The 14,215-nt window shown below is 35.9% G+C and overlaps 1 protein-coding gene across 2 annotated transcripts in view; it reads left to right on the forward strand.

Moving 5' to 3' along the window:
- The window catches only part of kcnip4a (potassium voltage-gated channel interacting protein 4a), a 162,635-nt gene that overhangs the window by 38,422 nt on the left and 109,998 nt on the right, over positions 1-14,215 (forward strand). The window contains exon 1 of one of the 2 annotated variants that reach the window (XM_016490666.1): positions 5,102-5,232. The exons of the other annotated variant lie outside the window; for it this stretch is intronic. Coding sequence (XP_016346152.1) covers positions 5,145-5,232 — 88 coding nt within the window. The 5' untranslated portion in view covers positions 5,102-5,144. Of the gene's footprint in view, positions 1-5,101; positions 5,233-14,215 lie in introns of those variants that run through there. 2 annotated transcript variants of the gene reach the window in all.

The following is a 14,215-nucleotide window of genomic DNA, read 5'->3' on the forward strand; positions in this document are numbered from 1 at the left end:
GTCAAATACCAAAAATGTTTACTGCACCTTTATTATGAAAAGCAAAAATATTAGTGTTTAATTATAGGTATTGGTGGCATTGCTGGATTTTGGCTAGGATATGTCATGCCATCAGTGCTTTTTGAGATATATTGAGTGAATGTCTGCTTTTGAGAGCAGGTGTGTGTGGCAGGATGAATTCAAAGAGGTGCGGAAGCTGGTTTTCACACACGCCGGTAACCGGCAAATACTCTTCATACCCAGCGAGTCTATCACTGCTGTGTGTGCAGCTCCTCAATAACTGCCTGGGTTTGAACTGAATGCAGATTGATTGTTTCAGGGGGGTTGCGTAGCAGCTGCTAATTGGTAATGAGGAACATTTGCAGTTGCTCGTCGAGGTCTGGTCTGAATTAGACAGCTCCGCCCCAAACAGATACTGATACAGGCTAAAAATAACACTCAACTGATGAACTGCGAAATTTTTGGAAACACTTTCTGTAAAGCCCGTACATGTCATGCATTTTAAAGCTGCTCCTAATACCCTAAAATACACATTGCAATCTCTTATATCGTGTCATGAATGATTGATTGTTGATTTTTTACATTTTCTGCAATTGTTAAGGTGTTCTGAATGGCTTTTAGTATGTTGCTACATCAAGCCTCTAAAATGGTTTCTAGTTATAACTTTGGTCACTCTTACAGTATGAATTTGATCAGATTATTTAGTCTGTTAGGTGGAAATCATAACTTTAACCATTTATTAAGATAATTTTCCATGCCCCCTCAAACAAGTTGACAATTTGAGGCATTATTCATGCCAATAACACAAACAGCGCAAGACAATTTCAAAGTTTAAGATTTTTTTCAAATTTTTGACCTTAAGTATGAGTAATTAATTAATTAAGAGTAATATTAAGTAATACTGATGCTTGTCTTGGCTTCTTTTAACTACCTTTTACAGTATAATGCCATAAGGCTTGTTCACACCGGGACGAATATTGCGCGCGATTATCGCCGACGGTTAACGCCTCGTGACTAAACAAAGGGCGCCAATGTGAGTGTGCACACCGACGCGCAAAACACAAGTTTTTTTGTTTTTTTCGTTTTTTTGGTTTGACGCGCCGCGTTAAAAACTGGCCGACCAATGAGATTGGCGCTTTTGTTCACGTGCCTGGAGCTGCTGAAGTTACAGTAAAACATGACTTGGTGGCGCTCAAGCACAAAACGGTCTTGCCGAGCACACATTGATACCTAACGACAAAGAGGAAGTAAGTACACCAGGAAGATGCATCGAGGCAAGATGAATGTAGAGCTGCTGGTCTCATTGGTGTCTGAACACAAAGGGCTTCATGACAAACGTGACAGCGACTACAAAAATCTCGATAAGAGGGAGTTGTTATGGAGAGGAATTGCAGATCAAATAGGATTCGATGTGTACCGGGGTATTTCTGTTTTTCATTAAGCGCCATCTAATGTCAGGGAGTGAATTTGCACGTTCACTCGGCTCATCGCCTGCGAAAATCGCTTGGGTATGAACACAAAAGACGCGTCGAAAAACGTCGGCGATAAGCGCGCGCGATAATCGTCCCGGTGTGTACGAGGCTTTAGAACATGATAGAGCATGTGAAATTTTCTGTTGAGTGTGTTTTAATGCTTTATTTAAATTTGTATTCAATTTTTTTTTTCATTTAAAACACAAAATGACCAAAAACACGTATTACATTTAAATCAAAAAGTGTAATTGTGTTTTAAAATACACATAATTACACTGCTTCTTATGTGAAGCATTATATTAACAGGGTTCATAGAAATTTATAGTATTTTTGGTAATTATATCCAAAGAGAACTTAGAAATCACAAATCTCTTTCTGAAAAAGAATTGCACTTAATTGTATTGAAAGTGAATTTATTGTGTACTTAAAATCTTAAAAGCTTTTAAAAAACAGCTGTACTTGCAGATAATGTAATATTAATGCTAAATATATTACTTAAGTGTACTTGAGTACACTTTAATGACTGTTTCTTAACACACTTATGTACACTTTTAAAAAGCACATATGTATTAATGTCAAATTAAATTAATCTTATGTTTTATTAATCCTTTGTTGTGCTTTAAAGAAGTACACTTATTTTAATATGTTGATTAACACACTAAAGCACATGTAAAGTACTTAATTATCATTAACTGTATATAATATATATTTCAGTATTATATTTATGGTATTTTAAATATACTTAATTGAAACTTCATAATTTTACATAATATAACTACAAATATATTTAAGTACATGACATAAAAGTTTCAATTTGAATTTACTATAAATGCTGGTCAGTACACTTTAACCATATTTCAAAGACAATAGAAGTAATTACTGAAATTACATATAAAGATATATAAAATCCTACTTAAGTGTGTCAAAAAGCACTTTAAAGTTTAGCTAATTGCATGTAATATGAATTTAAACTATAATACATTTTATGTATTGTAGTTGCAATTAACATGCAATTAAGTGTCTGAAAACTTAAGTTCACACTTAAGTATATTCTTTCATTTCCATAATAAGAGCTCTTTAAGTATGTTAAAGTGTACTTCTTGTTATGCCATGTCCAGTACACACAAATCTAATGAAGCTGCTTCATTGCTATGACCTTTCAAAGCAATAATTCATGAACTCAAATTAATTTCATGTTCCAAATCTAATGCCACATGTCTCCTTAGATTTGGAACATGAAATTCATTTGAGTTCATAAATTATTGCGGTGCTACTCATAAGGTCATATCAAGCGTGTAGCTGTGGAGCAGCTGTATGACTGTGCAGTGCGGTGACAGTTCACACACACACACACACACACACACACACACACACACACTGTAGCTTAATCTGTATGGAAAATCTGTTCTCTTCGCATTCACCCACATTTTTCTCTCTTGTCACAACAACCCAGAGCTCCTTTCAGAACAACACGCCTCTTTGCGGAAACAGCGTTCCTGTTTGAGAGCACCGGGGACAGTGACGGGTCTAAATCTTCTGTGAGAATGTCACTTGTGGAAAAAGCTCTTGGTTTGGAGTGCTCTTCCTGAAATAGGCCTGTCTGAACCACCGATGACTGATGGGAATCAGCTTTCCTTTCATATACAATACAAGCTGTTTCATCTGTCATCTGAATGGCTCATCTCTACCTTGAGCTGCTATAATGACCCGGAGATTCTGCTGGAATGTTAATGAAAGTATTTTACACATTAAAAGATCGTCACATGGTGATGGACATTTTTTCTTCCATAGTAACTGATCAGGGATCCGAATTGAGGCTTTGATGGATAGATAGTGGAGGGTGTTTGAGGTCTGGCGCTGAATAATAATTAAAGTGGATGAAATTATGATTTTTGATGCTGATGTGATTTAAACAACTTCATACATCATCCATGTGGTCATGATGTTTCTCACAAAACCTGGGTCCAATTTTACCCCAGAATCAAAAGAAAGGAATGTGAATTGATTTTTTTATTTTTTATTCTGTCATTATTTACTCACCCTCAAGTTGTTCCAAACCTGTATGCATTTCTTTCTTCTGTTGAGCACAAAAGAAGATAATTTGAAGATACAGCAATACATAGCCATATCTGTCAAGCTCCAAAAAAGACGACAATGCTTCAACATATACCGTTTCCATATCTCTAAATAGCAACTTTTTTTTAGTTTGTTCATCACGTCAGTGTGTACGAATCACCATTTTTATGGTGCTTTTTTTGTACTTTTTGGAGCTTGATACCCAATGTTTGCTATGAATTATTGTATGCGTAACAGCTCTTCAAGAGTGTATATTTTTCACGTTATTTTAGTATTGTTTATGTGCTAGTATAGTATTTATTAATATTCTGAATGACCTTTGTGTCTGTATTTTCAGTTTTAGCATAAATATTTTAAATTTTATGCTTTTGTCATTTTTACGTTTTTACATTTAGCTTTAATTGAGTCATTTTAGTACTTCAACTTAAAACAAGCTGAATTAAAATATGACCACATTTTTTATATTATTATTTTTTTTCATTAAAGTTTTTTTATCTAATATTTATGTATTATTTCAACTTTATTTCAGGTAATGGAAAAAAAAAGTTTAATTTTGGTTTTAGTTTAAGTTAGCAATAATAGCTCTGTTTTGGGTGTCATTTTTCAGCTTTCGTTCTTTGTGTGAACGTTCTTCGTTCTCATTCTCATTACAGATTATCCATGTTTTAAATGATAAAGTATTAATATGTCACTATAATATTTGTTGCACTGCCTTGAATGTTTGCTACGACTATAACAACCTTCATTTTTACTTTGATTTGGGGGTAAAATATGACCTAGACCTGTTTTTGTGGACGAGTCTCAGTCTTTGTGAGTGGCAGTGAGTCATCAAGTCTGACCTTATGAACTCCACCTCTATTTCCAGCATCTGAACACCTGCCGTTCTGAAATGTCAAGGTGTGTCGCTTCAGTTTTAACCTCGCTCGCTCTCTCTGTCTCTTTATGTTGCCTTCAGTCGTTGCTTTTCACACCTCAGTCCCTCTGCCTTTGTCTGCCTTCAGTCCGGATCTCTTTTCAATCATTCTCGCACCTTCACCTTTATCTTCCTTCTCCATATCTCTGTCCTATTCATTCAAGAGCCATAGTCTCTCTTATCTTTAACCTCTCCGCCCTTTTTCTTTCTCCACTTTTTTATTTATCTTTCGCTCTCAATGAATCTGGTGGCTCTCAGTGATGCCTCACCCAGAGTGCCTCAGAAGTGTTGCAGCATCGTAACCCATAATCGCCTGTCAGCGCTGATTCGCGGACGCTCCTTCTCTTTTTTCACCTCCTACCCCTCCTCATCTCTCTTGCTCTCGCTCCTCCCCAGCAGCGCTCGTGGAGGTTGAAGCAGCCACAGATGGTGCTGAGACTCACAAGCAGCCGCTCTACTACAACTCCAGAAAGAGTGTGAAGACGGCTCAGAAGGGAGCGCTCTGGGACACACGAGCGCTCCAGAGGAAATATTTATGAGTGAGTGACCCCCCTCGCGCAGCTCCATATGAGCCGACTCTCACAGACGCACGAGCAGAGCAGGTTCGGGCAGGAGAGCGCGGCCGCGGGGAGGAAGTTTTCCTCTGTCACCAGACCCTTTGAGGATTAAACAGAAACCTCAGCATGAGCAGTTGCAGGAAGAGATGCAAGAGGGAGATACTGAAGTTTGCTCAGTACCTCTTCAGAGTTATTACTGGTACACTCAATGCAGGTAAAGTTCGCGGCTTTTCCTCATTTTATTGATATTTGGGTTTGCTCTTTGTTGGATTCGTGTGATACGTCTGCATTTGCAATGGCATCTAAAATACTTTGGTGCAAGCTGGCGTTATATACATACAGTAAGTTGAAGCAGAGCAGCTCAAACAACCTGCAGGCATCTCTTAACCGCATTTTGACCTTTGTTATCCATCTTCTCCTTCCTAATCTCTTTAATCAAGTCAATTAATCCCAGGCTACTGACAATTAGGAGGAGGCAAACAAATTTCCCCCATCATTTACCAAATATAAATTGATGTGTCAGCTGTTTCAAGGATAGACAGGCTCTTCTCTATGGATTGCAGCACATTTAGTCATGTTGTCCTGTCCTTGAGTATCCTGCTGTAGTTTTCCCGGTGTGTCTACAAATTGTGTGAAGGTAATTTGGGCGGTGGAGCGTTATTTCTGAAATGTGTAGGCTTGTTGCAGGAAATCGGCTATACATCAAAACAATCACACGTAGTGACTGTACTGACCTTGATAAATGATTTACTTGTGAAGATGTGATCCTTGCATCCATCAAAAACCCTTTATATATGGTCTTATATTTTAATTTTAAATAGAAATTAATTAAAAATAATGAATGAAAACAATAAAAATTATTGATAATACAGTTTATAAAACAATTTGTAAATAAACAACTGTTAATATAGTTTTGTATTTTTTGATTATATATTACACACACACACACACACAGTTATTTGTATTAATATATAGTTAGTATTTTTATTATTTGTAATTTATTATTTACTATTATTATAATTAATTATTGAATAATTCTATTCTATAATTATCTGTTATTTTTATTTTTTATTTTTTTATTTACGCAAATGTATGGTCCAATCCCCAAAACAAACCCATTGTGAACAAATAAGTTAATAACTAAAAAACACAATATAAAATGTTTAAAATAAATATCACTAAATTTAATCAAAATAACCTGAAGGGTTATTAAACCTACATTTCAAAGTGTGTGTGTGTGTGTGTACACAGTATATGTATATATATATATATATATATATATATATATATTTATTATTAATTATGCATATAAAATACAATATAAAAATATGAAATATTTTAAATAAATAGCACCCATTTTAATCAGAATAAACTGAAGGTGTATTTCCAACAAAATCTTTTGTTTCAGATGAAGTTACCAGTCTAAGATGAGTTCTTCTCTTTGTACTCAGGACTGCAGTTTGTTTCTTATTGTAATTTACTGCCTCAGCTTGAGAAAGTTTTGTTCTAGCGAATCCAGGCACACTCTTGATGGGATTTATGTGTGATTTGACAGGTTTATTTGTTTACACTTTACCTATATACTTCTCTGTTTTGTGTTTATTGATTATGGTGTATCTGCTGTGCTTGTGAGGAATATGCAGTGTGTCTCTGCAGTATGTGAACCTGCGTCTGAATGTGTGGGAGTGTTTGACAACAAAGACCATGGATGGCAAAACCTGGCATGCATTGCTTTGCTGGTCTTATTTTATGAATACCATGCATTAGAATGTGTACATAGAGTAGAGGAGTTTTTCATGTAACCCTTTTGAAAGATAAAAAGGCATGCAGTGAAGGCTTGAGTACTGCTGAGGGGTTCGTTTAAGCAGATTTCTGTAGGCAGCCTGATATAGTGTTTGATCATCATCACTGACAGGGAAAAAAGTCTTTCCTTATTAAAATCTTGTGTTGATTGGGGTCATGTGTTGATACAAGACATGTCTTCTCTGTTCGTGACAGGTTTTCCTAGTTATTATTGAATTAATTTTAGCGTAGTCAAGCATTTCATTTAGGTGCCACTGATCACAACCCGGTGTCTCATTTATAGTGTGAAAATTAGTGTTTTCCTGTAAAATATCTCTTAAAATAAATATAGGTTATTAAAGCACAAGTTCTTGAGACATTAAGACAAAGGTTTCAGAGCATATATTATTTATTTATTTATTTATTTCCACTTTTCTTGTTTTAAGAATAAAACACTGAAAAACATTTCTCTTGGACATTGTGAGTAAATTTCACCAAAAAATAAAAAATAAATAAATAAAAAAATTATATATATATATATATATATATAACATTGTGAGTAAATTTAAAAAAAAAAAAATATATATATATATATTCTCACAATGTCCAAGAGAAATGTTTTTCAGTGTTTTATATAAATAAATAAACAAATAAACAGCATTGAATTATATGTGACATTTTGAAGTACAAAGACAGAAATACCATTTTATTGAAATATGTACTCCAATAATATTTGTTTTATTTACAAATTTGACAAATTTTTACAGTATACAAGTAAACTTTTTGAATGATTTACACAGAAATTCATGTATTTTTATAATGACACAGTATGGCTTCTCACATTCAGTCTGTCCCCGTGATGATGAACCTTATCATTTTACATTTGTCTATCTCACAATAGTTATAGATACTGTTACGTATCCGGTCCATGAACTTCCGTATGCTAGCCATCAGAGGTCACCCTTTCCATTTTCATTGACTCTCGCACTACACACTGTTGCATATCACCCCGGACTACATATCCCATCATTCATTGCCCTGATTGCACACAGCACTGATTGCACACAGCTGTTTCATATCACTCACTATTTAACACTCCATCTCACTCCTGCTAACTGCCGAGTATTGTATGCGCTTATCGCCAGTAGTGATAGCTACTCTACAGAGCCCTCGTTAGCTTCCTAGCCTAGCCTAGTCTTGTCTTGTCTGTTTTCTCGGTTTCTGATCCGTGCCTGTTTTCCTGGATTTATCCCTTTAGTCTTGCCCTTTTGATTCTGTTCGCCGATCGAGGACCCACGCTAGCCCTAGGATTATTCTTGTGTCTTGCCCGCCATATACCTGTTTGCCATTGTTCCACCCTGCCTGTGTTTCTGACCTCTTCTGCTTTCAATAAAAGCTTGCACATGGATCCGCACGTCTCACGTCTTGTCAGCCCCGTAACAGATACACTGCTCTATTCATGACTAATACTTAACAGTTTGTCAAATTGTGATTTAATGGAATTAAGGGTCAAATGCATGAAAAATTAATTTATCCTGATATTGATGCCAGCTGTTTGGTGATGATTACCAGAAGATATCAATAATGAATTGAAAGTGCTGGAAGGGATCTGGAGAGAGCCCAGTGCCAGGCCTTCTGCTGAGTCACAGAAAATTACTTTTAATATTGACAGTCTGGCAGACTGATAGCTTTTCTGACTTTAAGTTGCTGTTCACTGTCTCTCTGCCTTCACTTGAAATCCTTGTTAAGGTGCTGACACAATAAGACAATCCGTCTGTAGAACAGTGATCTTGTTTCTGTTTTGTCCTGCTTTTCTCTGTTCTCACCTAAAATTAACTTTTTACTTTTTAGTTGAAATAAATACAAAGCAACTTTACCCAACCGTGAAGTTCAAATTGCATTTCAAGAAGACAAAAAACATGTGCTCGTATTTCAAACAGGTTACATGTGTACATTTGATCAATATGTGACATAATGAGTGAATGCGGTAGCGTTTTTAGGTTAATTCCAAAAATTGATTATTTTATACTTTTCTAAGTAGTATTTGTGATTTCAGTATATGTTTATGTAGTAACACTTTATTTTAAGGTGTCCTTGTTACACGTTACATGTACTTACTATTATAATAACAATTAATTATGCATAATTACATGCACGTCAAACCATAATCCTAACCCTAACCATATAGTAAGTACATGTAGTTAATTAATATTACTCAGTACTTAAATGTAGAATTACACTGTAGGACACTTTAAAATAAAGTGTAACCATTTATGCTTAAATTTCAACCACTCTTGTAAGGCAAACACTATGTCCTTTATCTTTGAAAGCAATGCACAGACACTGAATGTCAATAGCAGCTGCTCAAGTGATCAGGAGTGATCGATCACCCCAAAGAATCGGTCAGTTATAAAGCCTGACCCGAGCCTGATTTTAATGTGATCTGAAGTAGACTTCAGCGGAGGGACACTGGAGATCTGTGTCCTTGGAGAAATCGTCTTACGCTGCATGCTCTGGTTGCACATTTTAACGCAGTGAAGTGATGGCTTAGTTATAGAGTCCTGTAGCAATGACGTCAAAATCTGGAACATTTTCCTATGGGGTTTTTATTATGCAGTTCTTCAATTCATGAGTAAAATAAGGTCTGTGGTAAACATTGCTTGATGATACTTGACATTTACTTGACTCCAAACGTTGTGTAGATACTTATTACAAACATACATTTAAAAAAACGCATTAAAAAAACCCTTTGAAGACAATCAAGAGAACCCATTGTGAATTTGTCTTCTGTGTTTTGACGTCACGGCTGCAGCACTCTATTATATGTTATATTATTTAATAAGACACATAATATCATTCCTATTGAAACATAAAGATGGGATGGAACAAAGGGTTTGCTCCTTGTTATACAGGTGCATCTCAATAAATTAGAATGTCGTGGAAAAGTTCATTTATTTTAGTAATTCAACTCAAATTGTGACTTTTCCATGACATTCTAATTTATTGAGATGCACCTGTATAGATAATTTTATATAAATTATATAGACATTAATGCATTCATGAAGAACATCCATGGAACCTTTCCTTTCCATAAAAGGTTCTAAATAGTGGAAAAAGGTTCTTTAGATTTTTAAAATGTTCTAAGAACTAATAATAAAAATAAAAATCTTTTAGGAGCTGCTCACTGAGGGTGTGTTCTCATTTGTAGTTCGGTTCCCTTCATTCTTTTGATCCGGACCAAAAAAGAAGATGATACATTTAGTCCTTCTAGTTCAATTTGCGTTCACACTGTCGTTTTTAGGACCGAACCTTAAGAAACAAAACAAACAAGGTGCTTTTATGGCATTTTTTTTTTTTTTCTTGTGACGGAACAATGTATGTGCGTACGTACAGTATGATGGCACTTTTACCAGCTGAGAACTTGTGAAGAGCTTATGAAATGTGTCAAAACAGCGGCTGGAGTCAAGAATTTCTCCATCATACAAACAAAGAAAGATCTGCTGCAAAGAGACGTGGTTCTGATAACGAGAAAAAACAGGTATTCTTGAGCACTCTTCAGCATTTAGGGTTGCATCTTGTGACATCATGTCCTGTTTTTGGTTTGTTTAGATGTCCATGTTGCATTCATATTTTGAACAAACTGCACCAGAGTTTGTTTGCAAGCAGACCGAGACCCATCTTTTCGCATGTTTTTTGTGCACCAGGGTTTGAATGGTAGCGTTCACCGCACTCGTGGAGCAATCACACCAGGGTTCGTTTTAATCGAACCAAACATGTCAAGTGTGAACGCACCCTGAAAGGTTCTTTGGGAAACCAAAAAAAAATTGTTCTTTTATGGCACTGCAAAAAAACCCTTTTGGGACCCTTATTTTTAAGTAGTGCTGTCAAATGATTAATCGCGATTAATCGTATCCAAAATAAAAGTTTTTGTTTACATAATATATGTGTCTATTGTGTCTATTTATTATGTATATATAAATACACACACATACAGCATATATCTTGAAAATATTTACATGTATATATTTATATTCATATAATTTATGTCATATATAAATATATTTAATATATAAACGTAAAAATGTTTTCTTAAATATATACATGCATGTGTGTGTATTTATATATACATAATAAATATACACAGTACACACACACATATTATGTAAACAAAAACTTTTATTTTGGATGCGATTAATCGTTTGACAGCACTATTTTTAAGATTGTAAGAATAACTAAAAAAAAAGTTAAACTAAAAGGTTCTTTCAGGAACCCAAAATGCTGATTCTATCCATGGTATTGATGTCTTTAAAAATGTGCCTTCTCCTTTTTATCCTCCAGTTTCTTGATTAAATATCATAAAGAAAATAAAATCCTTGTTTTATCTCACCAGCACTATAACAGCTCTGGATTATTATTTCATTGCTACAAATGACTTCGAACAACCTATTACGTTGTTTCACACCATAATGAGTCTTTATAATGTTCAAATGTCCCACAGAAAGGAGCTGTACATATGTGACCCTGGACCACAAAACCAGTCATAAGGGTCAATGTTTTGAAAGCTGAAAGCTGAATAAATAAGCTTTCCATTGATGTATGGTTTGTTAGGATAGGACAATATTTGGCTGAGATACAACTATTTTAAAATCTGGAATCTGAGGGTGCAAAAAAATCAAAATACTGAGAAAATCGTCTTTAAAGTGTTCAAATGAAGTTCTTAGCAATGCATATTACTAATCAGAAATTGTTTTAATATATTTACAGTATGAAATTTACAAAATATCTTCATGGAACATAATCTTTACTTAATATCCTAATGATTTTTGGCATAAAAGAAAAATCGATAATTTTGACCCATACAATGTTTTTTTGGCTATTGCTACAAATATACCCCAGCGACTTAAGACTGGTTTTGTGGTCCAGGGTCACATATTTCCTCAGGCTTTTGGACCCTGAAGACTTTGAATTTAACAACTGATTTTCGAGCTACACAGAGCCAGAGGACTGCGTCCAGCTATTTGTCACTTTGCGGCCTCGCTCTTAACGCCTAAACGCTCGAAATCTCTCTCTTGTGAACAAATGACATTTGCCTTTTTTGTTTTGCTCCAGTTTATTGCTTTCTGCTGTCAAACGTGTGCAGCGCTGCAATTTATCATCCATTTTTAGGGGGACCGGTTGAAATGCTTGGCATGGGACCTGGAACAACGTCTGCCTTTTGTCTTTGGGGAAAAGAGACAAAAATGGCCTTGGTTTTTCTAATCTTGCCTGTAAGCATCTGGAGAACTTTCTCTTCTGCTGTATCACATTTTATCTCTCACGCAGACCTCTCAGGTGCACGTAGACATTTTTAGCATTCAGCACTGTAGATGGCTATAGATTTCCAGTGATTTGATTTGGTTTGTCAATGCAATTTGGCTGAAATCCTTCAACTCGTTGACATTATGCTCTTTCCTCCTTAACTCCCTTTGAGTATGAGGAATTATCAGATGCTCTTGCTGGCCATAATTAGCAAAATAAACCATTTATAGCTTCCATTTCTTTTTGTCTGCTTACTTGCGTGCGAAACGAAGGCTGAGCCTGTAGTCGTGTCAGTCCCGTGTGTTTATTTGGACATTCTTTGCGACATGAGTCGTGTAGGTTTCTTCCAGCTGTCCTCTGAGACAGTGTTCCAGGAGCCCACATAATCCTTGACCAAACACTGAATATTTAATCCAAGATGCCAGCTCATTGTGGCTTAAGTGCGCCCTATCACTTCAGTTTGATAGACAGACTCTGGTAACAGCCTTGTACGTTTTGTCAGGAAGCTCGAAATGAGGATAGTGGTGCAGTAGGTTTGTGATCTTCGTGATGGGTTTCCATAAAAAGTAGTGGGAAATAGTTTACCCCAAAGGCTAGTCCTGTAATTATTTACTCAACCTCAGCCTGCATGGCTTGCTTTCTTCTGTAGACCACAAAAGCGGAAGTTTAGTAGAATGTTCATGCTGCTCTTTTCCATAGAGTGAAAGTGAATGGTGACCACCCTTGTGAAAAAAGAAGTACACTTTAGCACACACTTTATATGAAATGCAATTGGTCGATATCACAATTTCCCCTGTTTTGTATTAATTGTAATCACATTTTTATTCTGTCCTGTTGTTTTTGGCTATGCACACACTGCAGCTAAATTCGGTTGCCAGTTTACCTTTTAGTGCTTAATCCTGTTCTATACACACAGTTCAGTCATTTACAGGAGTGACAACTGTATTCTGCAATCGAATTGACTCCCAAAAAATGAAGGTAGTGGCAATCACATTTACAGTTATTTTGCGCAGTGTGTACTAAACTGAACTGAGCAGCTAGTTGTTAATGACGTAGTTATAAAACGGATAGTTCCGGTCCTTGATTCTGATTGGCTGAGCCAGGTTCGAAGCTGTTGTAAATTACTCTACAAACATACACATTTGTTTACGTCTGTGTGTTGCTCGGCTAGTTTCCGAAGAACTACATTGTTTGGCGGAAGAATACTGTTTTTATTAATATCATTACACATTATTTGCTGTTTTATTTTGTGAAACCTTACCACGTATATGGAATAACCGTTTTATAAAAGCAATAAGCCCCGTGAAGCCGTGGATTACAGTGAATTTATAACAGTTTAGGGGGTTTTAGTCACTCCTCTTCACTTTTTAATTTTTGGTTGAGCTATCCCTTAAAAATGTATATAGAGTTTTGATTTACATTGTTTGTTTTAAAGGAAAGAGAGCCTTTCCTTGAATAAATTAACACACCTGTATGACTAATGATATAATTAACTGGGTTAGCTGGCAATCACCTGTCAAATGAATCCGCACAGCACATTTCAATGAAACATTAATCATGGCTTTGTTTATAAACTGAGCAGACACTTTAAATGAGCCTCAGCTTCTACATTCCAGCCGCTCGATATCTGTCTGCCAGACAAAGCAGAGGAAGTAGGGCAGCTTCTCCATATCATATTCTCATTGCACCCCTACACACTTCCACAATACAGAAAAAATCTTCCTCGATCAATGTCTCGCAAACATTGTTCAACAACGCTTGGGGAAAGAAGCTGGATAAAAACAAATACAGATTCATTGGTATAATTCATTTATTCAGAAACTCTTCAGCTTCCTTCTGTCTACAGGGAAAGTCTTTTTACTTCCTACACTTTGCAGTTTCATTTAGACCTGGAAAGCATGACGTACTTCTGGCACCACAACAGATTCTTTGTCCTAAAGCAATCTTATGATATAGGTCTGTTGTTGAACATGACTCATGTGGTCAGTCTTTTAATGACTACTGTAAAACCAGCTTCTGCTGATTTTATTGTTTAACAATTGTTTCAGGACAGGGCCGTTTCTAGGCATAGGCGAGCTAGGCGGTCGCCTAGGGCGCCACCAGCTGAAGGGGCGCCA

The sequence above is a fragment of the Sinocyclocheilus anshuiensis genome, unplaced genomic scaffold (genome assembly GCF_001515605.1).
Source record: "Sinocyclocheilus anshuiensis isolate Anshui unplaced genomic scaffold, SAMN03320099.WGS_v1.1 scaffold206, whole genome shotgun sequence".
Taxonomy (NCBI): Eukaryota; Metazoa; Chordata; class Actinopteri; order Cypriniformes; family Cyprinidae; genus Sinocyclocheilus; species Sinocyclocheilus anshuiensis.